Raw genomic sequence first — 27,083 nt, forward strand, 5'->3', positions numbered from 1 at the left:
TATACACACTTTTTTGTTATAGGGGATGTGCAGAGCCAGCCTAAATCAAAGCAAAACTCAGAGTACCCTTTTATCCACTCTTAATAAACACTATTACTTAAATATACTTTTGTCAAATTCTAAATCTTTTTGGACTCAAGTCTTCCACCCCAAGAATTTCTTGCACAAGAATTTTTCTAAGCATCTGCAAAAGGCTAGAACTTTCAGTGAACAAAATTAAGGTATCTTAAATACTGTAACTTATTTAAAGAGGTGAAAAGGAGCTTCATATAGAAGCCAGAAGACTCCAACAACTCCAAACCCTAAAGGGAAGCCATACTGTATCATGCTCAATATATCATAAATAATGCCTCTACTATTCTCATTAACAGGTTGCCCATATTTCAGACCATAAGCCACTCAAAAACCTCAATTTGAACAACCTTCAAGGGAATTTGAGAGTTGAGCTGTAAGGTACTACAAAAACTCATTATAACCAGAATATACTCCACTCACTAGACATAGGATCCAACCAGGTCTGAAATTGCTCCTTGCAGTTGGAAATAACTGAAAATAAGGCTGTGTATCTCCTGAGTCTCCTACACTTTCTAGGTGAAAGAGTCAAGACATTCTTGAATGCAGAAAGAAAAGAACATGCAAGGAAGTAGCAGGACATGAGCTGAGCAAGAAGGGATAAAGAACAGTAAGATGTTTTGAGAAAAAAAATGCATTAACATGTATAAAACTTACAAATATGCTAGAAATTAATGAAGTGTTCTAGCTAAGTTAAATATACATGTGCTCCGTGCAAGATTTGAATATTGTTTGAAGCCAAACACTTAAAAGTGAACACAAAGAAATACTGAGCCTCTAAGGCAAGAGTCCCATGGAAACAAGCAAGAAAGTACAGACTACAAAACCATTAATGCCCTCACATACAAGACCAAAACTAATTAAATCTTTACTTGGGTAGTTCTGTCTTCTGGGTAACCTGCTTTTAAAAACCTTGATGTTATTTCAGCATGGTGCCTTTGAATTTAATACCACCAGCAGGACACCTCACCCAAAAAACTGGGCAAGTAAACTTATTCTAAATTCTAGCCAGGGCAAATTAAGCTGAACTTCTCTGGGTGGGACAGGTGAAAGCACCACCATGCAGCACACCTGCCTGTGAAAAGCAAGTTTACACACTGGAGTCCTGAGCAGCACACTCTACATACACAGACATACATATATTATACTCCCAGCTTTTGTACATGCAAAAGCTGGCATAGTATTTGGGTAGCCCACTACAAAAACAGTCATTTGCCAAAAGATGTTGCAGTTGTATAATACGGCTGCTATGGAAATTATTTACTAGATTATTAAAACAATCCATGGATAAAAGTAACAGTCTTAGAAAATTTGAGTGTTTCAGATGGATATCACCTTAAAAAGACATTATTTCTGCAAGTGGAACAAAAATACACACTGATATAAAACAAGAGATTGCAGTATCTCTTACAGATGCTATTCTCTGGCTTCCTAAAAGACACAGAAATTCATGTATTCTTCCTAAAGACTAGAAGTTTTTGATCAAGTTTTGGGACACAAAAATTAATGTCTGAAGAGCCATTTATGTCACAATACCTTTTACTTAAATTGCACAACTTGAGAAGTATCCTTTGAACATTACATTATGGGCTCCACCAGTGTTGGATTCAATAGATGTCAGCTACCAAAAATCTCCTTGAAGACAGACATGGTTACAGACTACTCTAATTTGGCTGTCAAGAATCTGTCTCTCACTCCATAAAAAGCCAATTCTAAGTTTAAGACGACGAGAACAAAATTCCCCAAAAAACCCAAAACTACCAACTTGTAGAAACATCATCTACATTTTAAGGTCAGATCCTGTTCCAAGGATGAAAGATTCATTAATCTATCCAGAGCTACCTTTGGTACAGTAATAGCTTTGCCATAGCATCCACAGTTTAAACCATTTCTACCAGCTCACAGGTAGCTACAAACCACAACTCCTGTTCAATCAAGATCAAAATGCCAAAAAGCCAAGAGAAACAGAAAGCAAAGAGTTCACCTGCCTTTAAAAAAAAGGTACAGCCCTGCACACAACTACATCCAGTAGACAGTGCCTTAGGAACACAAGTTAATCTCAGTGAAATGACAAGGGCCACATCATACACAATGGCCACCAGGAAGCACATTCAGCCAGGCAGCAGGAGGTCAGAGCTGGAGGACCTATTCAAGCAGAGACTAAGCCTCGAGCCCACAAGCCTGACCCTCTGTAAATCTGCAAGAGAGAATGGTAACTGAAAGTAGCACTCTTCACCTCTTCTCTATTCAATCCATTCAGAACCACAACACAACACTAAGATATGAAGCTGCAAATATTTCACGACAGTTACCACAAAAATAAAAAGCCAAAATCATTCTCATTTTGAAGTGTAAAGTGTTCTCCCCGCTCATGTGCAAGGTCCACTCAGGTATCCTCTTGATGGCTTTTCTGATGGTCTCAGTGTTTCTTCCATGCTTAGCTAAGAGTTTCTCCAGCTTTTTGAGAGAGTAAAAAACATGCAGCAAGTGTCCTAACCACAAGGCAAATATCTCAGACAAGTTTATTCAGAAAGAATGATTTTCCCCAGTTTTTTTATTATGAACCATGAAAAATGTCTTGGCTCAATCAAAAGTATCTTCCCAGCAACATCTATAGATATGTTGCAACCTGTTAGCTCATAAGCTACTAGCTGTTGCCAGTCTCAATCAACTGAGGTTCTGAATTACTTCAGATTCCTTCTACATGGTAACAGAGTGATAAACACATCCCTCTTCCCGGATAGCCCAAGAGACAGCTATTTTGCAAATTAGTAATAGGAATTCTAAATTTGACCAAGCTATGAAAATATTACTAGCATGTGAAAAACATTTGAATTACTTTACTTTCTGCAAACATTCTCATTTAAATATATCCACCTAATGTTCAGATAGGCTAGTAAAAGGGTTCACAAGTTCTTACAAAACAAACTGGCAGGTTTTATTCACAAGAATGTTCTGGAATATCTTTTGCTGTTTTTTTTCCACCCATTCTAAATGTTTTATGCATTCCCCATCCCCAAACTGTATAATAAGTAGCTTGAATATAAACAGTGTTCACAATACCTTAGAGAGAGAGTGGGAAAGAGTAAGCACCAGCACTCTTTTGCTAGAGTTCTGAAGAACATGTCAGTATGGTCCTAACAGGCATCTGGAATAAAAATGCTTAGTTGTCCATGTACATATGTAAATTTAGCAATACCTATCCTTTCAGACAGAAAATATATGCAGAACTCTCTAAAAAGGAAAGTATAATTTCACAGTATAAGTTTCCACATAGTGCTCTGAAAAAAAAAAGCAGCTTGGAAAACAGCAAGAATATCACTCCATCAAGAATATATTTCATTAATCATATGGTTTTATTACCAAACCAAGCTCTTGCCACATGAAAGCATCAATTTTCCCCCAAAAGCTAGCAACCTTTGTCCTGCATCTCAGCTGCCAACCACAGCACTACTGCATCCCAACATGTATATTTGCCATTACAGCAATGAACCACACACACCTTCAAGCCAAGATGAGTCACTTTCAGATGAGGGAGAGAAAAGAAAAAGGAGCCAGAACAAACAGCCAGAGATCCCTATCATCATAATCTGATAGCAGGAAACTATACAGCCTGTAAGATCATTTCTAGGACTCATTGCACAAGTATTACTTTCCTGTGCCACCTCTGAATGAATAAGTAACCTGGTTGAGATGTCTAATATACCAACGTTCTTGTTAAGAAAAGACCTGCCAAGGGAGGAATTTTGACAAGAATGACCATAAAAGTAGTGACAAAGCAAGAAGGATTTGATGGTAAAACCCACCTGAAGTAACCTTTCTAGACATTATCTTTGCATTTTCCTGCTGCTCCAAGCATTACTAATCAGTGACCCACTGGAAACTTCAGTACCCATTGAAAAGCCTGGCAGGGTATTTGGCTTTCAATTCTTCTACTCAGTTTATTCCCAACACAAGTATATTTATTCATCAGGCTTAGAAACAAATCTTGAACAAGGGCAGCCACTCAGCAATGAAATGTAAATTACTGACATGTGCTAAAACCTGGACTTGCCACTGCTAATGAGCACATTAAAGTAAAAAAGCTCACTAGATATTACTGCAACCTTTCCACTTAACCCTGTGTGTACTGAATGCCACAATTTAGTATCAATTAAAGAACACAACTCTAAACAGTCTACACTGTTCAGTAGATGTACACTTCTTACACAATGTAAAAATTAAGATCGACAAGTGTGTGAAATGCCAAATAATGTGCACTCACTGATAGCAGCCTTATTTTTAATATAAGCTCCATGAAACTGTCCAAGAGGTCACAAAAAAGAGTCAGTCATCCTGACCTGCATAAATATCTAAGTTTACAAAATTAATGGTGTCAAATCTTAGGTGGTCAAATAAAACATTTGCTATCAACAAGCCCTACTGTTAGAAAGTCAACTTGTAGCAATTTTTCCCTTCCTATTGTGCTCACAGAGGGGTGCAGACCCTGAGAAAAATCTTCTGCACAGGTAGAAAAAAACCAGCACCTTTGCCTTGATAAAATCTGTATAATAAATGACTCAAATATACCATTGTTCCAAGTTTCAAAGCTTTTAATAATTCAGACTAGCAATGCTACAAGAAGCACCTGTAAACTTATGTGCTGAAGAATGGGGAGAGACAATATTGGGCAAAAACCACTCCCCATACCACCCTCACTTTTGAGAATGAAAGAAATTTTTGAAAGATTATTTGATTAATTAAGTTCCTGAAATGCTTCTATTACATAACATTTGATAATCATATAAACAGATAGCATACAGAACTGGTTCTCAAAACCTAAATTAGGTACCTAAACCAGCCTAAATTAAGTACCTAAATCCCTTTCAGTAAGGTTTCTATCAAATACTAATTCAGCAATACACAGGCTAAAAGGCTATCAACTTCAGTGGCTTTTTTCTACCTTTTACTCCCTATACCGCACTCCCAAACTATCATCCCTTTGGCTTCGCCTCTGTTTTGAGTCAGGAAAAAACTTCTTAATTTGATTCTGTCAGAGTCACCTGTACTGGCTTAAAGACTTTAACAGGAGAGTTGGAAACAGGGGGAGGGATGTATTTAAACAAAGACAATTTTAACAGAACAGGGCTACAACATGACTACACACACAGTCACTCCAACACATTCAAGGGTAGCACTAACCCCTCATGGGGACAGATAACAACAAGTCACTGGGAGCAGGAATCTCTTGGGCCACCTTGGTCACAATCAGAAGAGCAGCCAGACCACAGGCTGGTAACCTGACCCTCAGGAGCTTAACACGAGTGGGTGTTCAGGGAGCAAGTGAGAAGCAGATGCCATGTTCTACACAAACCACATCACCCTAACTTTAGGAAGTCGATTTTAATAATTGTGTTAACTCAAAACTTCATCACTGAAGACAATCCAACTGCTAAGTATTGTAACTATTTTCCCCAAAGAGACACACGTAACAACTCTAGCAGGAATTGTTCAGTCAACCCAGCACTCTAACTTCTCAGTGCTATTGATCACTATTACTCAGTCTCAAATAGAAATAGATGAAACATGCTGTGCAAATAGACAAAGCTTGCTTGTAAACTAACCTTCAAATAGATTTAAATAAAATAAAAAGGCAAATGCATTCATAATAAATGGGAAGTCTCTTTAAGTTCCAAGGAGCTATTTAAAATATTTGCAAAATAAACCAGTACACAAAATTATGCAGCTGCATGTAATCTACCAAACACTTACTCTAACCTATGGGTTATCATTCCTGTTGCACTAGCTAACAGCTTTTGTTGACAGAAAGTGACAAACCAGGTAAGTTACTATCAAATAGTGCTTACATTATGTATTCATAGGTTTGTTTGTCTGAGCATCTGTCAGTAAATGAAGGCTGAGAGAGCTGGAACTGTTCAGCCTGGAGAAGCAAAGGCTCAGGGAGATCTCAATACATATAAATACCTCAAGAGAAGGTACAAAGAGGAAGGAGCCAGACTCGCTCAGTGGTACCCAGCAACATGACCAGAGGCACAACGTGAAACACAGGAGGTTCCCTCTGGACATCAGGAAACACTTTTTCACTGTGAGGGTGGCCAAGCACTGGCACAGGTTGCCCAGGGAGGTTGTGGAGTCTCCGTCTCTGGTGATACCCAAAAGCTGTCTGGACACAGCCCGGGCAACCAGCTCTGGATGGCCCTGCGTGAACTGAGGGGTTGGACCAGATGATCTCCAGAGGCCACTTCCAGCCTCAGCCATTCTGTGAAATACAACTGTATTTGATATCTAAAGCAAAAATCAGGTCCAACTGAATTATGCATTTACAACCATACAGTAAAAATATGCAACCAGCCAGAAGATATTGGAACAAAGTAGCAGATGCTAACAGAACAGCTAAAAAGTTAAAGTGACATTGAACAGTTCAAATAGTGTGAAACCTTGTTTAACTCTGCCATGCCCAAAAATAGCTTGCCCTGTATCCTTTACAGCTTTCACTGTTGCTATAACTGGTGGATCTATACAAGAGTAAAAAATAAAATTGAACTTTTCCCACGTTTCAATGCACTTTCAGTAACCAACTGTATCTGGTATATTAACAGTGATGGCCTCAACATGCAGAGGTAACTGGAACAGTTCTCGGAGACCACAGAAAACCACCCCAGAGAGGCTGGACAACCACCTCCTGTCCAAGAAGCAATTTGAAACAAGTCATATCCTGAACAAACAAGTAGTTCAAGTCTTGTTGCTGTAGAAACTCTTCAAAGTATTTGAGCACTTTACAGCAGCAAGACTACATATTGTACAGGTATAATATTAAAATACCTATAGAAGAGTCTTAATCAAGACAGATACAACAATCCAAAAAGAATCAAACAGCAGCATAAAATAAATCCTAAGTTTACAAAACTTTAAGAACAACTTCTAATAACTCAACATGATCTTCAGTACTAACTTCGAGAAAATACTTCCTGAAGTAAGATTACAGTCAAAATACACACCACGAACAAATCACCCTCAAAAAAAGTCTGCCCAGTCCAGGATAATAGCTTATCTTTAGAAGCATGTTTATCAAAAACCTTTCAGCTAGCACCTTCTTCCACAGCTAATGTGGAAATCATTCAAATGCCTTTGAAACAGTTGCCAGTCAGGAACCTCCATCCATGAAGCTCATTTGTGCTCTCAGTAAATCCATTGGGGTCAAGCATCAGAATCTGACCAAAAAGTATCAGAAGACATTAACTCGCCTAAAACTCAAACCAGAAAAGCAGCTAAAGATGGGTATAAATTAGGAACAGAGACTCAGAAGATCATCTTAATTATTAGACTCACCAAAACAGAGGAAGACACATATACATAGTATCACTTACTGCAACATAAGTGTCTCAAAACTAAACACTTGTACAAGTAGAGAAACTTTTCCCCTTCCTTCAAAACTACCTCTAGCCTTAGGATGAAGGGTATTTAGTATGTTAATATCCCTCCTCATGTAACATCACTGTCAATAACCAAAGCCCTTTGTCTGATAATACAGTATGCTGTTAGAAGATATCTTTCTTGGCTAGTAAATAGTGAATTCAGTAGACAGAATTTCATTTGTAACTTGCTGCAATTCATTTTCAACTACAGAAGAGAGCAGAGGATAAAGCAGTCAGAATTGGGAGAGGGAACGCAGTTCTTTCACATGCGTCATTGTTTTAATATTTCAACTCTGTAGCAGTATACAAAAAAAATCCCACCACTGAGTTGCATTCATGTTTAAAGATAAAATTAATTTTCCTGATATGCATATTTTAGGAAGAACATATGGAAACCCTTAAGCATTCAATCTGCAATGTAGAACTACGGAACACAGATGATCCATCACTATGAAATACACTCTTAAAATGCAGGCAGAAAATAGAAGTGATTATTAAGAAAGCATAGGTTTTTGTTGAATTTTAAGTTGAAGCTTTATCTGCCTTACCACAAAAGTAAATTAAAATCCACAGGGGTTCTTATTTTAAAGGCATATAATCTCTTAACTGTTCAGGTTCAATCCAACTCCACTGGTATTAATGGGACATTTAAAACTGTTTTGGAAACATCAAATTTGGAAGACATCACATCTGCAAGGTTACCACTCTGGCTTACATCAATTACACAAGAATAGGACAAATTAACAAATAACCTTAGCCCAGAATGGAGTTTGTCATAACCAGACAGGCTTGTCTGCATCACTGCAAATCAACAGAAGAATAAAAAGGCAGAAAGTGAAAGGAAACAGTAATACCTGTATAAAAAGAGAATTATATAGCATTACACTTGCGAGCCTTTTGTTATTGCAACGAGGAAAAACACACATGTACAGTTGTTCGTAAAATTAGAATTGTGGAAACAAAGCAAAAAGTTTTTACTCTCACAACCAGACATGGCAACAGTGAATAGGATAGAACGAAGCATTTCAGAAGCAACGGGAGAGACTCTTGCAAGCCTGGAAATAAGTGCTACTGCAGTGACACCACACATCAAACAAATGAATTTTTACAAATCAGGATTCCACAAATCCATTCATCTGCACAACCATACAGCCTAATAAATGTGCCAAAGTGCTGCTATTGAAAGCAATGAGAAATATTAAATGACTTATGATAGGCCAGATAAGCAAAAAAACCCTCTAATATATTCTTTAATCATATGCACAGCATTAAATCATTCCAGAAGTCATGCAATCCCACAATTCATCCACTGAGAATCTCAAGTTGCCAGATATTACCATTTAAACCAAGAGAGTTTGTGTTTTTTCTAAAAACAGTTGCATACGTTAAAGCTTTCCACCTAAGCCATTTTAGGAAAATATGTAGCTTTAAAAAACACAAGTTAAAAATAAAGGTTTAATCTAAGTGCAAAACAAATACAAATAGATCAAGAGTGACATGTCAGAGGAAGTTGCCTAATCAGGAGATCAAGAAAAAAAAACACTAAGATTACAGGGTTTAAGCAAAAGGCTCAAAAAGAGTGTTTTTGTCACAAATCTCAGCAAAAACACCACTCTGCATCTTTCAATACATCCATATAGGCTATACACATGAATATGCTTTTTTGTTGTTGGTTTTGGTTTAAGTTAAGACATAAGCCTGCAGCTGAAAAAAAAAGGTTATATATATAAAAAGCTATATACAGCAGTTAATCAAGAGAGAGTTTCAGAAGTTGCAATAGAGTAGAACAGGCAACAATTTGTTCTATAGTGCAGGCAATCAAACTGATGACACAAACTATCATATGCTTTTAGCAAAGGTCTATGAAGTTTTCAGCAGTAAAGGAATAATACAGCCTTCTGACTTTCACAGATAGTTCAGATGATTCCTTTTTCTAGCTCATATGCACTAGTAGAAGACTAGTAATGTCTGACAAATATTGCCCATTATTTAATACATGCACTGTTTGTCCCTCCCATGGATTTCACACAACCTGATATTGCAGACTCAGATGTTTCTTCTACAAAAAAAGTTTACTTGAAATTAAATAAGAGAACACAAGATTCAGAAGCATTCTGCCTCAGAACATTGAGAGGTCATTCATTAACATTACATACTCATGGGCAGAGCTTTTTCAGGAGACAAATTGGTGACCTGTTCACCTAGCCAAGTACATTGCCCAACCTTTATCACCCAGGAGGGTCACAGTCTCCAGACAGAGCACCTTAAGCCACCATAGGCAGTAGTGACCATCACCTGGCTGCTTTGGTAGGCAATGACACATTAAGCATTGCAGGTCAGCAAGAAACCCACATTAACAGTTCTGTCTGCTCCACTCCTTCAAGGATACAACCTCCGCCATAAGCAGCTTCTTGACACCAAGCTTCCAAATCTGCCTGTTTTTCAACCACCGCTTTGTAATCTAGAAAGCCCAAATGCTAACCAGTCACCTGAACTGCCAGGCAGGACGCCAACACATGTGGAAAAAGCATGAGAACCATACCAAATACTTCCCAAAAATGTCAAGTCCATTGAATCATGATAAAGGAACTTCAGAATCTGCTTACAAATAACAAAGCCACGCACAGCCATTGTAAGGAAACAGTGTGTCATTAAGAGTTTACATTTTAAAAGGTGACAATCCCATAATTGGCTGTGTGTAGGGCTACAGATCCACCTGTAAGTAGTTCTTCACAAGTCAGATGCATGTCCCCTGACAGAAGATGACCTATGTTCTTTGTTTTACCTTTTCCAATGTAAACATATAGCCATTTACAAACATGTGATCAACCATTTCCATATACATTGTTTGCCCATTTATTTCAGACAATACATTGTTGAGTTTTTTTAATTCCACCAAGAATGTTAATCTAGCTTCAAAGGTAAAAAGAAATGGTGCTGGCTGCTTTGTTCTCTTCTTAGTCATGCCAAACAGTAGTTGCTAAAAGGGCACAAAAGGTGTACAAAAAACAGGTCCCATTAGGAACTCCAAAGCAGTCCAAATCTTACTCCAAAATTGAATCCTTTTGTCCCACCACATTTATGGTTTATATTGCAATAGGGGGATTTCAGCAGAGGGTAGTGGCTGACACTTTTTTTTGCATCAAGAAACTGTCAGGATAGTATTGTCAAGGTTGCACTCAAAAGGATTCCAGATTAAAGGTTGCATTTCTAACCTTAATTCTTATTTTGATATCATGTCATGCACAAATTCTGCAGGTTTCTTGGGAAAAACACACAACAATGCACCATCTATGAAAGCAGGAGCTCTACCACACAGATATGTAAAAGAAATAAAAATACTCCAAAGATAGATTCTGGAAACTAGTATTTTTCCATGCTAGAATTTGCAAAAGAATAGTGTTCATTTAGCTTTTTTTTTTTTTAACAGTAGCTTCCCAAGGGACTTTTGTGGAAGAAGGGGAAGGGCAAGTTCATTTACATTTTTCTTGTAATTAAAAAGGAGAAAACTGATCCCATTATGAGCAACTGCAACACCAAGTTGCCATACATCAAGGTTTAAGCTTCTAACCATTATCAGGAAACAGGAATATACACAACCTCAACTACAGGAGTAAGACTCCTACTTGCCGCTAACATCAGCTAGACTACAGGAAGAAAAACTGACTCTGGCATAATGACTGTGCAACCCAGTCACAAACGATTTCTCTCACTCTTTTCTCCCCCATTCTCTTCTTCACCCAGGTAAGAAAAGGAGGAAATAGAGAGTCACTCTCACCATGGGCCAAATCCCAAAGTACTGGACATGCAGAGAGACCTGACTCAGCACTCTCATCCCCCACCACAACAGCTGCCCTGGAGATTTGCAAGCAAGGAAAAGAAAACAGCGATTTCTGAAAAGTATGACTTCCACAATGACAGGTCAACCAAAAGGCTCACCTTAGTCTCAGGGCTTTCTTCTTGCTAAATTTCAAAGGCCTGCTGCAGACAACAGAAGTGATGAGTGTCTCAGAAAGGGTCTGCATTAATTTTATGTAACAGGAAACATTAAGCAAGCTAACAGTAATACAGAGGTCCCTAACAAATTCCTCTAAAACATGAAATATCAAATTTTTCTTGCAGCTCTGCATAGCATCTGGCAAAATATATTAACAATTTCGGGGGGTTGTGTGTACCTCATATTTTGGTTGTTGTTTTGTTGTTGGGGGGGCGGTGTTTGTTTTGTTTGGGTGTGTGGCTGTGTTGGTTGTTTTTCCTCAACACAGCAATAGATTTTAATTGCATCTTTAGATGTATGTCTACACACTGACTATTATGGAATTATTCCTTGAAAGAAGCAAACTGCCTACATACAAACATATTTGCATGCATAAACTACAAGTACTGAATTTTACTATTTCAATGTACAGATCATTTTTATAAGGCACTGCAAGAGTTCCAAATGGGATAGCTCATATTTCTGAATTAAATTAAGAATGCAAAGTAAGATTCTAAGGAACTAAATTCAATTGCACAACCCCATATTTTGTTATTCTGCATAATAATGTTATCAATATTACCTTAATTTTTTTTTTTCCAAGATACATCATCATTAAAACAGTCTTTAAAAAAATTGACTTCAGGGTTTAGGAAATCTTTGACATATTCACTTGATATAAATACCATGGATCCCTTTTCTGTCAGCTGTCAACAGCAACCAGAATACATGCACATGAAGAGGGAACTGAATGCATCAACTTTATTGGATCACAGCAAACAACATACCAGATATGCACCCACTGATTGCTTTCTTGAAATTTTGTTTTGGAAACAGATCATTCATTTGTGCTGTCCCCCATTTTAAGAGAACAAAATTAAGTTTCTAAAGAAGAAAAAAGAAGACAGACTAGTGATTGTCAGTACTCTAAATGTATCCATCAAATTCTTCACAAGGACTGTCTCTAGCTGTGTGCTATTTCATTTCATAGGCAATAATGAACAAAAAGACATGCTTTTGTTCAAATCATACACAGTGGGATTACACATGAACTGACCCTCCATGTGTTAAGACAAAGCTTTGCTTTGAGCTCATTACTGCTCTTACAGAAAGATTTGACAAGTTTACGAAGTTATTTCTCTGTTTCCAAATCTAGCTAGTCTGTTTCAAAACTACATATGCACACCAGGGAATAAGCCCAGGATTCACAAGTTTCTTCACTACTTTTAGTGCAAAAGAAAAAAGTGCATGTGCCAAGAAAGGGACAGGGAAAAAGAAAACAAAAACACATCTGTGGCAACTTCACAACAGGTATGTAACATTGGTTACAGGCTTTAATAAAGAAAAGAAATGGCAGGCAAGTTTTCCTCCCTAAATACACTAATCAGGGTGTCTTGAAAAAAATATAGGCAGCCCTCAGTGATAAAGACAGACTGTTTCACCAACTCTCACTAGGGGTTTGATATTCTAGAGCCATTGACACACAGGGAAGCATGATTATCTTCTAATTGAGACTTTAAATAGTGCATTTCAAAAAGCAAAGTAGAACTATCTTGTTTTATTATATTTTTAGGTAACAGAACACACCAGGTTTCTGAAACACCATTAAAAGCTATTTGGAGACAGCAGCACCAATCCAAACTTGAACATGTTTCTCATCATCACCTTATTTCAGGAATTCACTGTTCCAAGGATTTGAGTGAAAAGATGAGAAACATCTACAGGATGTTTGTACAGGGTCTACGGGAATGTTTGTACTTCATTTCTGCTTAATCCTGCCACAAAAAGTGTTCCAGATTATCAAATCACCAATACTGTAATTTGTGTCACCAAATAACTAGATTAGGAAGTTAGCCCAGTTTAGAGTAATAACTATCAAATGTCAAGCTTTGGCAGCAAAATAGCACAAGTAAGGACTTCTGTTTCATTTATTGTTTTTACTATTAATTTTAAAAATGAAAACTGCCAACTAAAGCCAGTTATCCTGCTGGTCCAATCCAGTGGGAATACAGTTTGTTATAAATTAACCCCCAAATCTTCAGTCTAAAAAGATGCTCTGGTACCTGAAGCAGAACAGTGATAAAAGGTGCTAAACTGCATGAAAATATGTTAAGAGATCACCACAGATTTGGTAAATCCTGGCAAATGCCAAGTGTTCAGAATTCCTTTCAACTTTACATCACCACCACTCAGCAACCAGCAGGGTGCATTCAGTATCACACAGAACCTGCACTTGTTTTTGTTCAAAGGCTTTTTAAAAAGCACAGCAACTGAGATGTATAAAATTGATATTTCATTCCCAAATAATCTCCCTGATGAGCAAGTGGTATTCTCTAACACCAAACCAACTAAATAGTAAAGGTCTATAATACAATTTGAATTTGAGCCAAAAGAGACATATAGTCAGGCAAGAGATATGGAAACAAGAGTTATTCCACAAATGCTAAGACAAGAGCTATCATTTTATAGAATCATATTCCTCATCTATGATTTTACCCTGAATTAAAGAAGGTGCAAACTACTTCCAAAACCAACAAAAAATTTCTTACTGCCTGTAAAACATGTTTTTTTCAGCTATACAGTTCATTTACTCCATAACAAAGTTGGTAGCCATAACAGCTTTTCCCTAGAAACTTCAAATACCTACTTGTCCTTATTATCAGTGAAACAAATAGACAAAGACAAGGTCTGCAGTGACTACACATACAGCACCCGCTCAGCACTTTGCCCAAACATTGTGTCTAACTTTCTCCTAACACTGCTCCAATTTGTAAGCAGCTGCATTAAATTTTGTGGAAAATAATAAAAATCAGTTAAAAGGCCATATTATCAGCTTCTGTGATACACAAAACCCACACTGAAGAGGTTGTGAGTGATAATCTTCATAAATTCAGACATGAAGTGAAAACAGCACCCTCTTGACTCTTTGGTCCTTTCAGAGACTGCAGTTCCACGATACACGACCTCCAGCAGAGAAGCCAGTTTTTAAAACAGCTTTCTATTCCCATCCTGAAAGTGCAGTTCAGCACCTTCTCAAGGCTGCTGATACAGCTGTTCACCAGCTGTGCTATGAATCACCAAAATGATCACTTAAAAACAGATACTTTTAACCTAGATCATTTCAGTGACCCACTTTTACAGAGCAGCCTCAAACAGTACAGGCACAAGTGAAAATGCCAAAAGGTTCTTACATCCTTGGTAAAGTTCTTACAAACAGGCACCTCCACTATTCACAAAACACAGGCAACAATTACACTCTCAAATGCAAGAAATCCACATGAAGAAAAAGCATACACAGGTCTCCTATCTTAAGGTATCTTTTAAATCTGCCTTGAATTGATATCTTGATTCCTTAGATACCTGGAAATGACTTATGTGCCACCTCGTACATCATTCACAGACAAGCAAATAGAACTTACCAAACGTCGAGCAAATTCTTTATTTTCTGAAAGAAATCCATATCCTGGGTGTACCTGGAAAAAACAAACCTCAAGCTGATTGAGTCCTGAAGGCAGAGACTGAATTTGTTAGTACCTTTTCATGCATTAGGAAAAGCAAAGTGGACCAGTAAACATTTAGATTAGTTGAAAACCTAAAGAAACTGCCTTAACACACTGATTTATTTGTCTGAAGTTGAGATGTGAGGACTCTGGTTGAACTGCCATTTCTGAAACACTCATTCCTTGCTTGACTAAGGGAGAAAAGTGCTGTTTGCAGAGCAATGGATATACTACTCTTCCTTTGGAATTTTGCCTTCTGCTCTTTTTTAAATTCCATTTTGTCATATTTATGTCATTGCGGACTCCCATAGATGAACTCACCCGCAGGGTCTGTTCAGCCTGGAGAAGGCTAAGAGGGGATTCTCAATATTTATAAATATCTCAAGGGTAGATGTAAAGAAGATGGGACCAGACTCTTTTCAGTGGTGTCCAATGATAGGGTGAGGAGCAACAGGCACAGACTGAAACACAGGAGGTTCCATCTGAATATGAGGAAAAACTTCTTTACTGTGAGGGTGCCAGAGCACTGGAACAGGCTGCCCAGAGAGGTTGTGGAGTCTCCTTCTCTGGAGACATTCAAAACCCACCTGGACACATTCCTGTGTGATCTGCTCTGGGGGAACCTGCTTTAGCAGCTGAGTTGGACTAGATCATCTGCAGAGGCTCCTTCCAACCCCAACCATTCTGTGAATCTCAGTAACCAGTATCAAGTCCCCTTCACCCCAAAACGTTCCTAGCACTGATCACCACACCACAGCCCCAGCCAGGTGGCACCCCCGCCTCTACCGCCCCCTGCTGGAGAACAGTGGTCACCATCCTCTGAGCCCCAGCAACAACCCCCCCTGCCACCTCCACTGCTCACACTGAACCCAAGACAGAGTAACTACTCATAAGGGGAAATTTACACAAGATTCTTGATCCAAGGCACTCTGACAAAATGTAAGTAATTTTATTTCCCTGTCTTAAAGGGCCTAAACAACTGGGTTCCATATTCAGAAACTCAGGGGGAAACAAACAGTTAACTTTATAGCAAAATTTTTGGTCTCTGAAAGCACCATACCAAAACATCACCTTTGAAAGAATTCACAATGCTGATCCAAACTGTTTCAGGGTAATTAGTGTTGCTCATATACACCCATCAAATTTTATTTTAATAAATGCCCTGTGTACAGTAGCTCTGAATAATACATTTATTTCACTGACAGAACAAAGAACATTAAGCATCTGAACATGACTACACATTAGTTTTCCCAACCAATTCCTGTTAAGCTTTGGATCTCTGGCCAATTTGGAGGGAGAAAAGGCAGAACAGCCCATATTTACAGATTTAAGCCAACATGCATTTTGTAAACATTCTGAAACAAATAATTGTGGGATGCACCATTTACCTTACCTTCCTGCAAACAACATGCCTAGAATTTAGAAAGTGATTCAAAGTAAGTTTAAGCAAAAGCCTTTTTGGACACACTTTGTAAAACGTTCAAAAAAGCCATTATGGCATATAAAGGGTTAGTGCTCAAAACTAATTGGGATTTTTTTTTTCCCCCAGCAAATTTGGAAACGAACTGAAGCTGCTCCCTGGTGTGAAAGCTGAATCCAGCAGCCACCTGCAGGATCAGCGACCAGTGCTGCCAGATGCTACAAAGCCTTTGATTTCCAGTAGCGATTTCGGACACATTTAACTCATGTGACATGAACTAACTGGAATAGCATATTCAATCACTTCCCCCCCACACCTTTTAGAAAAAAAATACCAACTCCAGCTTCTCTGCTTTCTATATATGAAACAGCTGCAGCAGATAGATTCATTCAGACTCACAGCTTGGGCCCTGGTTTTCTTAATGACTTCCATGATGGCATCCATGTTGAGGTAGCTTTTGCTGGTGGGAGCTGGGCCAACACAGGCAGCTTCATCCGCCATTTTCACGTGAACCTGAAGAGGCAATATTCTGCATTAACAGATGCTCCCAGCGAAAATAATTGCCACCATCCTGAAATACGCACACAAATCTGATTGTTTCAAAGGTAATTTACATACCATAACCACACTAAAACACACACTGAAATTACCAACATTGACATACAAGAACTCACACAGTAACATTAAATTGCATTTCATTTAACTCTGAGCTTAAGTCACTGTCAAAATGTTTTATTATTTCAACATATCATTTTGAATTTGATTAAATAAAATCATGACAAATGTAATTTCAGCTTCCTATACTGATCATCTAAATGTAAATGCAGACCAAAAACTACTTTGTTACATGTAACCAGGGTAGTCTAATATCTTAATACTTAATAACAAACATTCATGACCATTCTAAGCAGGCTCCCCAGGAAGTTGGGGATAATTAGAGAGAATTGAATGAAGGGATGCAGTGAGTGTCCCTGCACAGCATCAGGTCAGCACCATGCACAAATTAAAGCCTATGACTAAAGAGTTCAATATCACTACACGTGAACCAGAAAATCTTGAGAATTATTTAAGCAGGCTCATGTTTGATTCCTAATCCATCGTATCCTCATTTATATGCATTTGCCAAACATTTTTTAGTCTAATCTGAACTACACAAAAGGGACGAACATTTCCAGCATTTTACCAGGAACAATAAAATAGCTAGGTTTGAAGTTTGAAGGTAGGTTCAAAGTTAGAGGTCTACTTACAATTCATACACACTTACCTTGAAGAAAAAGTTATAAAAGTTTAATTAGATTGGTCTTCAACATGTTTTCAGAGTTTAGAGTACTTTTCCTTTAAAGATACACACAGACCACAGAAACAACCAGTTTTTCCCCATTCTGCTCGCCTTCTGTAAGCTCCCTTTCAGTATGTATTTAAGAAAGCATACTATTGCTTAAACTAAGATTATACTAGCTATGTGTCAGTAAGCCTTGTTTACACTGAAAGTTTTAAAACTGGTGTTAGAAATGTCAAAGTTTTTTATGGAATATTTGATACCTTCAACATTTAAAACTGAGAATACGTTGCTTAAAAAGGGTATTCTTCTAGAAAAAAAGTATTCATATACATGAATTTTTAAATTTTAGTTTACGAACACAGAATTTTGTTCTTTGTGAAAAGGAATTTTATTTCTAAATAGCAAGAAGGCTGTCAAGTATGACAAACTAAGGTTAGAAGTACTGTTGCCCACATATACTATTGCCTCATTCAGTAGAAAAAAGGCCAGAAAAAAAATCTAGAAAAAGTGACAAGCAGTAGTCAACATTTTGAATATGAGAAATAAATATTTAAGTATAACAAACCTATCTAAATACATTAATTTTTAATTTGACATTTTTCTGAACTTTGTGAAAGTTAATCCTACCACCAGGAAGGAAAATTAACTTGTCACTTTGTTCCAAGTTCGTTTCTGGGAGCGTCACTTAAATAGTTTCTGAATTTGCTGTAAACTTGAGGATTTGAAAGCTCACATAACCTCATGGAATTGCACGGCATTTCACATTTGATTTACTGCTTCTGTAAAGTCACAATAGTGACTTAATGGTGAATTTTACCACTATAGCATTAGCCTCACATTAAAAGCAAAGCAAAACCAAAAAACCTTAAGCACTAGCACAATCACAAAGCAGGATTTTAATGCTTTTTAATAAGTACACCTCAGCAACTCAAGTCAGTAACCTATTTTGATCAAATGCTATCAAGATTAGCCACTCATCCTTCCTGGAGCACTAAATACAATAAACAACATGGCCCTTGGATACTTTCATTTGCATGATCAATTTATATGCTTAAAGTTGTTGTTTGGAGTTCCAGTGTGGTTTACATGTCTAAACAAGGTCATTGAAGCTTAAGCACAGTTAAGCACATGTTTTACAAAACCAACTGCTTCCTTAGAGGAAAGGACTCAATATAGCTAGATTTTTAGGTATCAAGAAAAACACCCCACACCCACACACTTCTCACACCGAGACACCAACAGTCCTACTAGTACCAAAAGTAGCCATAGAAGATACTGCAAAACCATTTATTCTATACACACTAGACTTGTGCACTTTTCCCCTACCATTTTCTCCCCCTTTCTGAAATGCTTCCTTGTTACTTCAACTCTTTGGTGTTTTGATTCTTCCCACCCTCCCCTGTAACCTGGCAAATCCATTTCTCCTTCTTTACCTCACTGTAAGTCCTTACTTCCTTCTCCAGTTCAGCATCAGCTCAGCTTTGCATATACCCTAATACACCACACATGGATAACAAAATAGCAGCCCTATAACCTTCACATTACCTGATACACTGCCACATAAACACTAAGTAAATCTCCCAAGGGCAAGACAGACTTCTCCATTCTTCCCCACTAGTTTAAAACCTCCATGATTAAACCAGTGCACATATAATCTGGAAATAGAGACCTGTTTCTTAGTAATGCATGATTACAATTCCACTAAGCATTTAATTTCTTTCACAATACACTGTAGTTCAGGAAGAATGGGCCAAATACCACAACATAAATACACCACAGAATTCACAGTATGTAGAAATAATTACTCTAACCATAATTACCAGCAAACATTACAACAAAAGCCATCATTTGAATCTACACTACAAAGTGGCACATAATTCACATGACAATTCAGTAAATCTTTTCCTCTGCATAAGCTGACTGATAATGCAATATTTCTAGACAGACCAAAGAATCTAGCAACCCCCTTTCCTCAAGCATTACAAGTTTCAAATATATTTGTTTTCAAATTCAAGTGTTGCTTAAGCGCTTGACTTAAATCACCTAATCCTCAGTACTCAAAACTTCTCCTTAACTTACTAGAGATAAAACTTCAGAGGTTTAACTTTCTCTGCTTTAGTTTACAAAAAACAATGTCAAGAAAACAAAGAAGCAAGTCCCAGAAAGTTCTTGAAATGCAATTCCTTCATAAATATTAGAACTGACCCTGCAAGCTCAAGCAGGGATAACAATGGATAACAAAGGCTGGAAAAGCAGACAAACCTTTAAGTGCTGAATGGTTTATACTGCAAATTTTAATTGTATTGGGCTACATGTGCCTCAAAAGATACACTACAAGCAGCTACAAGGACTTGCTATGATTAGAAAATACAAACAAATGGAAATCATGAGAAGACATTTATGTTAAAGCTTAATTTCTGTAAAAGTTGTATATTTGCAGTAGTATATTTCATAAGGGCTAATTATACTGCAGCAACAAAAATAAGACAATAGTCACCAAAACCTACCGAATCCACTTTATTCAAAATACTACAGACTAAATTCAGGCATCTGAATCCCAGTAATAGGCTTGTTACATCTTAGGAAATCCAAACAAAAATGGCCACCTGTTTCCAAAGCTAGTTTAGGTCCAGAAGCCACCTAAATCAATAAATGCTGCCAGATCTTCACACAGGAACAGCTTTGTGTTTCTCCACCACATTCCCAGCAAACGGGCAGCTAAAGGCAGGGCTGCCTTTTTTTGTCAGCCCTGGTTCCAAGCACCACTCCAGGCTGCAGCAGATCTCGGAGTTGAGAGGGCAATAAGGGGTAATCACAGTAGTAGCCATTGGTTTGGAAGATCCTTCACCTACATTAGGCTTCAGTATTTCAGTAAGACTTATAAACCAGGTTTGGTGCTAGGGCTTGGCATTACATCCCAAAAGGGAAATATGCCCATAGCCCAACATTTTAGATACAGGCACCACAAAAATAGTCAATATCCGCTTTCCAGGAGATAACCCGATTTAGAAGGACTGCACTTAATCACAGCTACTAAGTACCCAAATTACTTAGATTATGCCAGCTCTCCTTTACTCTGGACGGTGGCACAGGCCTTCTTGCCCAACCTTACCCTGAATTTACTGAATTATCCCTTTAAACCTGTATCTCAAATAATAATAATTTCAAGTCATCAAAATGAATAGCTTGCTACCTAAAACATACATAGCACTCCTGTAGACACTCTGTTTAACATAGCAGAATCAAGATAACCTTCTCCAAGAGCCATTCAGGTGCTGCAGACTGCTAGTTGAAATTTATATTATAAACATGACATTTACATATACATGATCCTCAATATTTCAACACAGAAAAGTTTTCTTGGTATGGAAAGAGAATGTATTCATATTTCAAGGCAAAGAACTAACTTTTTCAGTGCATATGCAAGCTATAAAACAATCAAAGATGCTGAGATAATTTACAAATACCTAGAATTATAATTATTCAGCAACTCCAAAGTTTATTACATCTTATGGATCTGATCCATGATAGAAGTGCTTTTCTCCCTAATTTGTTTTGTGGTGATTTTCCTCATCTACTAATTCAAAAATTAAAGGCTGATGTCATAAATGCTAAAGAGGAACAAAAAACCTACACACGAAACACATCTACATGTTTCCTAACAGCGTACTTAATATCACCTGCATAGTTTCCACAGATGATTTTATATACTTCGGCAGTTTCTGATGCCTGTCATGCGACAGATGCCATTTACTTCACTGTAAATGCCTAATTAACACATACACACGCTCAGTCCCCCCACTCCTCCATCTCTGGGGAGGTCAATGTCTGGGATTCCCCAGTGTCCCAGTTTTTCAGAGCAGGTCACCCTACGCATCCCCAACAACATAAGTTGATATTCACACAGCAGACAGGTATACTGAATTACAAGACCCTTTTTCCCCCCCTGCCAATTCTTTTGTATTGTTAGAAAATTTACATATAGGGAAACTTGTATCTGTATAAACAATGTTAATCAAACCTAGGAAACAATTAAAAAAAAACCTCAGTGAAGAGAATGCTTCTGTTTAGTACACAAGATATGGAGCATTGTTTAGACAAAGAAATCTAATCAAACAAGCCATTCTCCTTTTATAGCTCAAATCAATATTGCACATTGGAACAACATCCGTTGGTGTAAGTGGATTCTCTTAATTGGCCCAAACTGCATAATATCGCTCAGCAAGACAAATCACAATTAGCTCAACCCATAAAATAGGGCTAATGAGTAAATCCTTTGTAAGGTAGCTAAAAAAACCAACCACCTCAAATCTTGCCACCATCACTGCCAAAAGAGACAAACAAAAAGCTTATGATAGTCTTGAACTAAAAAAAAAAAATCAAATGGATGCAAAAAGGGTTCAAATTTACCACTTTGCCAAAACACATTTCACCTGACTGAAGTGTCTTTAGCAGCTTCACACTAAGATACACATACCAATAATGCAATAAACCTGTGCACACAGTGAGTGTGTGATATCCATACAGCCTTTAAAGTGCTATCTGCAAAGAAATACTGCCACACAATTACAGCATTTAACCCTAAAAATTAAATAATGGAAACATTTCTAAACCATGTGAAAAGCAGAACTGTGAAAGCTGTAAATAAACATGAAAAGTATGGGATAGTTATGCTATTTTTACTCAGCATTTCAAAACCTAGAGATCTACACAAACAAGTCAACCTACAGTCAGAATAAGTAGATTTTTCTGCAAGCCTGTTTTGAATATATAAATTTTAATTTGATGGCCTACAAATAGTTATGTGAGGACTAAGGTAAAACAATTCTTCAGTGGACTTTAAAGATATGGTTTGGTAAAGGGTATTTACTTACAGTCCCCTCTCCAAGTTTACAATGACCCTCAAAACAGCCCATCCATTAGTATCCACAGGATTAGATCCTGGGTTAGCAGACACCACACAAGTAAAGAAGTTAGCATACTACTCCCCCTCATGCCCTTCAGTTTGCCAGCTGGTCAAAACTTGGAAACAGCAATAGCCTCACTAACTAGTGGCCTCAAAAATTCACAGATTTCAACTGAAACTAAAATGAAATTATCCAGGTTGAACTGAATAGTCTTTGAAAGAGAGATACCTACCAGTCAAGACAACTAGGTTTCTAACCAAGACTAAGAGAATACACTCTGCAACACATTTTCATCTGTTTGCTTTCTAAAACATGAATTTATTTTTGTAATCTTTAAAAAAAAGAAAAAAATCTCAATTCTCTCTCCTATGAATGAAGCTCTGGAACTTTATTGGCTGCTGAAAAGACAAAATTCTACTTGACAGAAATCACACCAATAGGAAAGGGCTCCCCCACTGTATCTAGAGGCCTGATCACTAATACTGTGAAAAACAGACCAAGCTAAAGCTGTCATGGAGTGATACTCTGAAACTGAGTTCTGTTTGCTGGGACAAGCAAGGAAGTGCCTCCAGAGTCCTGAAGACATTCCAGATAAGAATCTAGAGAACACTCTTCCAGAATGGCTTTTCTTAAAGCCTTTTCCTATATGCATATTCTTTGGCAGATAACTTCCCAATGAAACATATTCTAGAACACTGATGGGAAAGGCTTTTCCATTAGAATTTTATCGCAAGTGCTTACTGTGTTCCACGCTCCAAAACAGTAAAGACGGGGAACTAGTAATGTAGTGCCTCGTACAAACTTAAGACCACAGAACTGAAATTTAGCCAGATCTGAGCAGTTGAATGTTGGGAATTAAGTTGTCTAAAACAGGGTGGTGGGGTTTTTTGGCCAGACATTGAAAATCAAATGTTTTGTCTCTATAGCACGTTCTCTTAGAACTTTTGTCTCTATAGAACAATCTTAGACCTCTTCTAGGAAAGCTTGTCTCTATAGGCTTCTGTTCGGCACTCAATAGTTCTTGGAACAAGGCTCCTTTAGCCTAAAAGCCCATCTGCAGATAAGCAAGTACAATCAAAGGTTGTTCAATTTTTTTCAAGTTCAAGCAGCTTTTCTTTTTGAGAGGAGAGCCTGCTTGAAGTTGTAGCAGACAACTATAACAGACTATCCTTTTTTAGACACTCAATGAGAGTAATTTGTTTGTTACTGATAATTTAGCAGAATTAAGTGGCTGGTTTCTATCACAGCCTTCCACATGCTTTAGTCAACACCAACCACAAACAATCTTTGTTAGTATAACTGAAGAAGTAGAAAAAGTGAGATCAATAGTAATCTCATTTATTAATCTACCTTTGGATGAACTGCAGGATTGAGAGGTAGAGGAATTAGGAGAGAAAGAACATCCCATTCTTCAACTCACTGCACCAATAGCAAAACACAATCTTGAGGGAAAAGTATCACCCTCATGTCCTTCCACTCATGGATCCCTTTGACAGATGCAGCACCTATTAGTTTCTTCACTCAAGTGAAGAGCAGAGGCAGCACAACCATTCAACACAACCTTTGCTGATTTAGGGTGTGCTGTGAAAGACTCTACAAGTTAGCAACTGCACTGGTATCTCTGCAGACCACTTACTTTGGCACACATCATCTAGGCTCTAGATTCTAGAGCAAGTGTCCAGGAGAAACAGGAAAACCTTACTTCACAGTATACACTAGCAACCTGGGGAAGATACTCAACTAAATCTGTTTACCAAAGCAAGAGTCTCCACCTGTTGCAAAAGTTGAGCAATTCTTCACATTTAGATGAGTCCACTATGCCCTGCATGGATGCTAGAGTTTCATCTTTGCAGTGGATGTGATTCTGAGCTTTAAGTGTTTTAGAAAAAGAATGAAGTTTTTTGTGATGTTAACAAAAGAGCAGCATCCTACAGTGTTTTAAGTAGCCTCTCTGCATTTCAAACATCTGCACCCACATGTCAGCCTTTCCCTAATGGAATCTCAGCTTTCTAAGCACATTAACAAAGCAGTAGGACAGATCTTTCTCATGCAGTTTCTTTTCCCTGCCTCTCCCGAAAATGGAATGCATTTGCATATTACTTTGCTTTGCCTTCAAAATGGGTAAGACATGTGGGTGATCAGAAAACTACTTAAGCAGGTCTAAAATGCAGTATCAGGTGGTGGCAAGAATAGCCAGCAACTACAAAACTTCCTACAGTAGCCAGATATCCCAGAAAACCTGTGATACAGAAAAAGTAGCTTAAACTCAAGCCACATCACAAAGCAACACATATGCACTGGCAGCGTGCTCCTATCTAGCATTTTCAGCCTAATTCAGATCAATTCCTCTTCCAGATGGATTAACACAGTGCACAACCACTCAGACATGGTTCCCCTCTAATCTGAATCTTCCTGCCTACAGACAGATGCACTACAGAATTTGCTTCCAGCATCCAAAGGCGGTAATTAAAGTCAGGGATCCCCTGAAACCAGTTCCAGTGCTGAGAGAACAGCAACAGCAAGGTGAGTTCACAGCTACCTGGTGCTTCAATTATGCAACAGTATTTAAAAGAAAGGTGAGAAGTATGGACATCAGCTCAAGGTAGCATATTTTGGAGCAGAAGACGATTAACATTAAAAATCAGAAATACTAGATACAGACTGTACAGTAAATTAAGTTTTTCCCAATATGGACTAACTTCTCACCCAAAATGAGTTATATATTGAGACATGAATGAAGTTTCACAATAAGCCTCACTTTATGCAAATACAAGTTGCCATTCAAAGTATGATCCCAGCCCTAACTCTCCTCCACATTCAGCTCTAGCAATTACAACACTGTTGAAAGATCAATGAACTCAACTGAACAGATTTTTCCCAGTGGAAGAGTAATCTAAGGGGAGGGGAAATTAACCTTCTGTCAGATCAGTAAGTTAAACCATCTCCCTATCATACAAACATTGGATCCAATACAGCGAATGAACAAGAGGGGACAGGAGAGCACAGAGTCCTTGCAGAAATATTTTGGACCTCGAGAAATTTAGACATAATATGAAAGAGATAAAGTGTTAAATAATACAAAAGAAAATTCCTAAAATAGGTTTGGGGTAAATACAGAATACCTTAATGATGAGAAACTTTCAGTGAAGGTTTTCTAAAACACAGAAAATTTTCCTTATGTCTATGTAATATATATATGTATCATAAAAATATATATACATGTGTCTATACATATGTACATACACACAGGCCTTAACCACTTCTGGGTACCCAGTGAGTGGGGTTTTTCCATTAAGGTTAAGTACTAAAGCAGCACCTATAATAAACCACAAAAATTCAGTCATGAAACCTCAATCATCATCACACCCATCATAAGATTGTTTTAAGAGGAATGGAATCTTTAATACTTACAAATGCCTTATTAAATACTCCCTTTACATAATGTTCACAAAAGTGAGCATTTTTTCTTCAAAATTCCACTAATGCAAATATTCAGATTTATAAAAATATTTTAGGGTTTTTTAAAATGTTAATTCTACAGGAAAATTACTTTTCTGACAGTGCGTTAAAATCTTTAATTATTTTACAGGATAACTTTGAAGAAGATATTCCTCTACCTAAAACCCATCCTAAGTTTTCTGCTCTCAAAAGTTTTATTTTGAAAGACAAGTCAGCTTTGAGATTCCAAGAGGCAGATGTCAAGACTATAAAAACTGTGTAATGGAGAAAAAACACCAAGCATGCTTGCTGTGGGTGCCCACCCCATGCCAGAAGTACAATCACTTGCATGCCATCTGTTTGACAGCCACTTGCTCCTGTCACAAACATAGGAACTACAGAGAATATTTCCTATAAAACAAACTCACATTAAAAGAAGAGTCTATTAAGAGAGCTTGTCAGTATTTGCAACTTTCTAGTCAAAGTTCAAGCAGATTTTGCATAGTACTAACAGGCGATCACAGAAAACGCCAAAATCAAGTACAGAAAGAATTACATGGTGGGGGGGGGGGGGGGGAAGAAATGTATTCCATAAAGGAGGATCAAACTTAGTAACAGCCAGGGCCAAACATCTCCAAAGAAAAAAAATAAACAGATCAGCAGAACTAAGTTACAGGATGAAGAGTTCCAAAGTTGGCCCCTAGACATGGCACAAGACTAATTTTGCTGCACAGAAAATCTCAAACAGGGCAGAAGAAAGGCAGCAGAAAAAGTAGTTACTTCTCAGTTTCATCTTATGGTATGATGTCCTTCAAAAGGTACTTAATGTTGTTCATTGTACTGTACTAACTGCCATTCCACCCCTACGTAGAACGTATGCATTTATATTCGACAATGCTGAACATATCACTGATACATTAAGCAAAGAAGTACATTTCTGCTGTTACATAGTACATCCATATATTTGAAAATGGTTGTACAGGCAACCAGCTGGCTCAACAAATCTGTAAGGACAATGCACAGTCTAACAAATGGGCAGGAATAGACTAGTAAACCTGCACTAAATAAGATTC

General features: G+C 37.7%; 1 protein-coding gene across 1 annotated transcript in view; it reads right to left on the bottom strand.

The window, feature by feature from the left end:
- PCCA (propionyl-CoA carboxylase subunit alpha) overlaps nucleotides 1-27,083 on the bottom strand; it is a 285,773-nt gene that overhangs the window by 227,172 nt on the left and 31,518 nt on the right. The window contains exons 5-6 of the mRNA XM_080356435.1: nucleotides 16,783-16,896; nucleotides 14,883-14,936 (exon numbers count right to left, since the gene is read on the bottom strand). Of these exons, the coding sequence (XP_080212561.1) occupies nucleotides 14,883-14,936; nucleotides 16,783-16,896 (168 nt within the window). The remainder of the gene's footprint in view (nucleotides 1-14,882; nucleotides 14,937-16,782; nucleotides 16,897-27,083) is intronic.

The sequence above is a fragment of the Nesoenas mayeri genome (genome assembly GCF_963082525.1).
Source record: "Nesoenas mayeri genome assembly, chromosome: 1".
In the NCBI taxonomy this organism is placed as follows: domain Eukaryota; kingdom Metazoa; phylum Chordata; class Aves; order Columbiformes; family Columbidae; genus Nesoenas; species Nesoenas mayeri.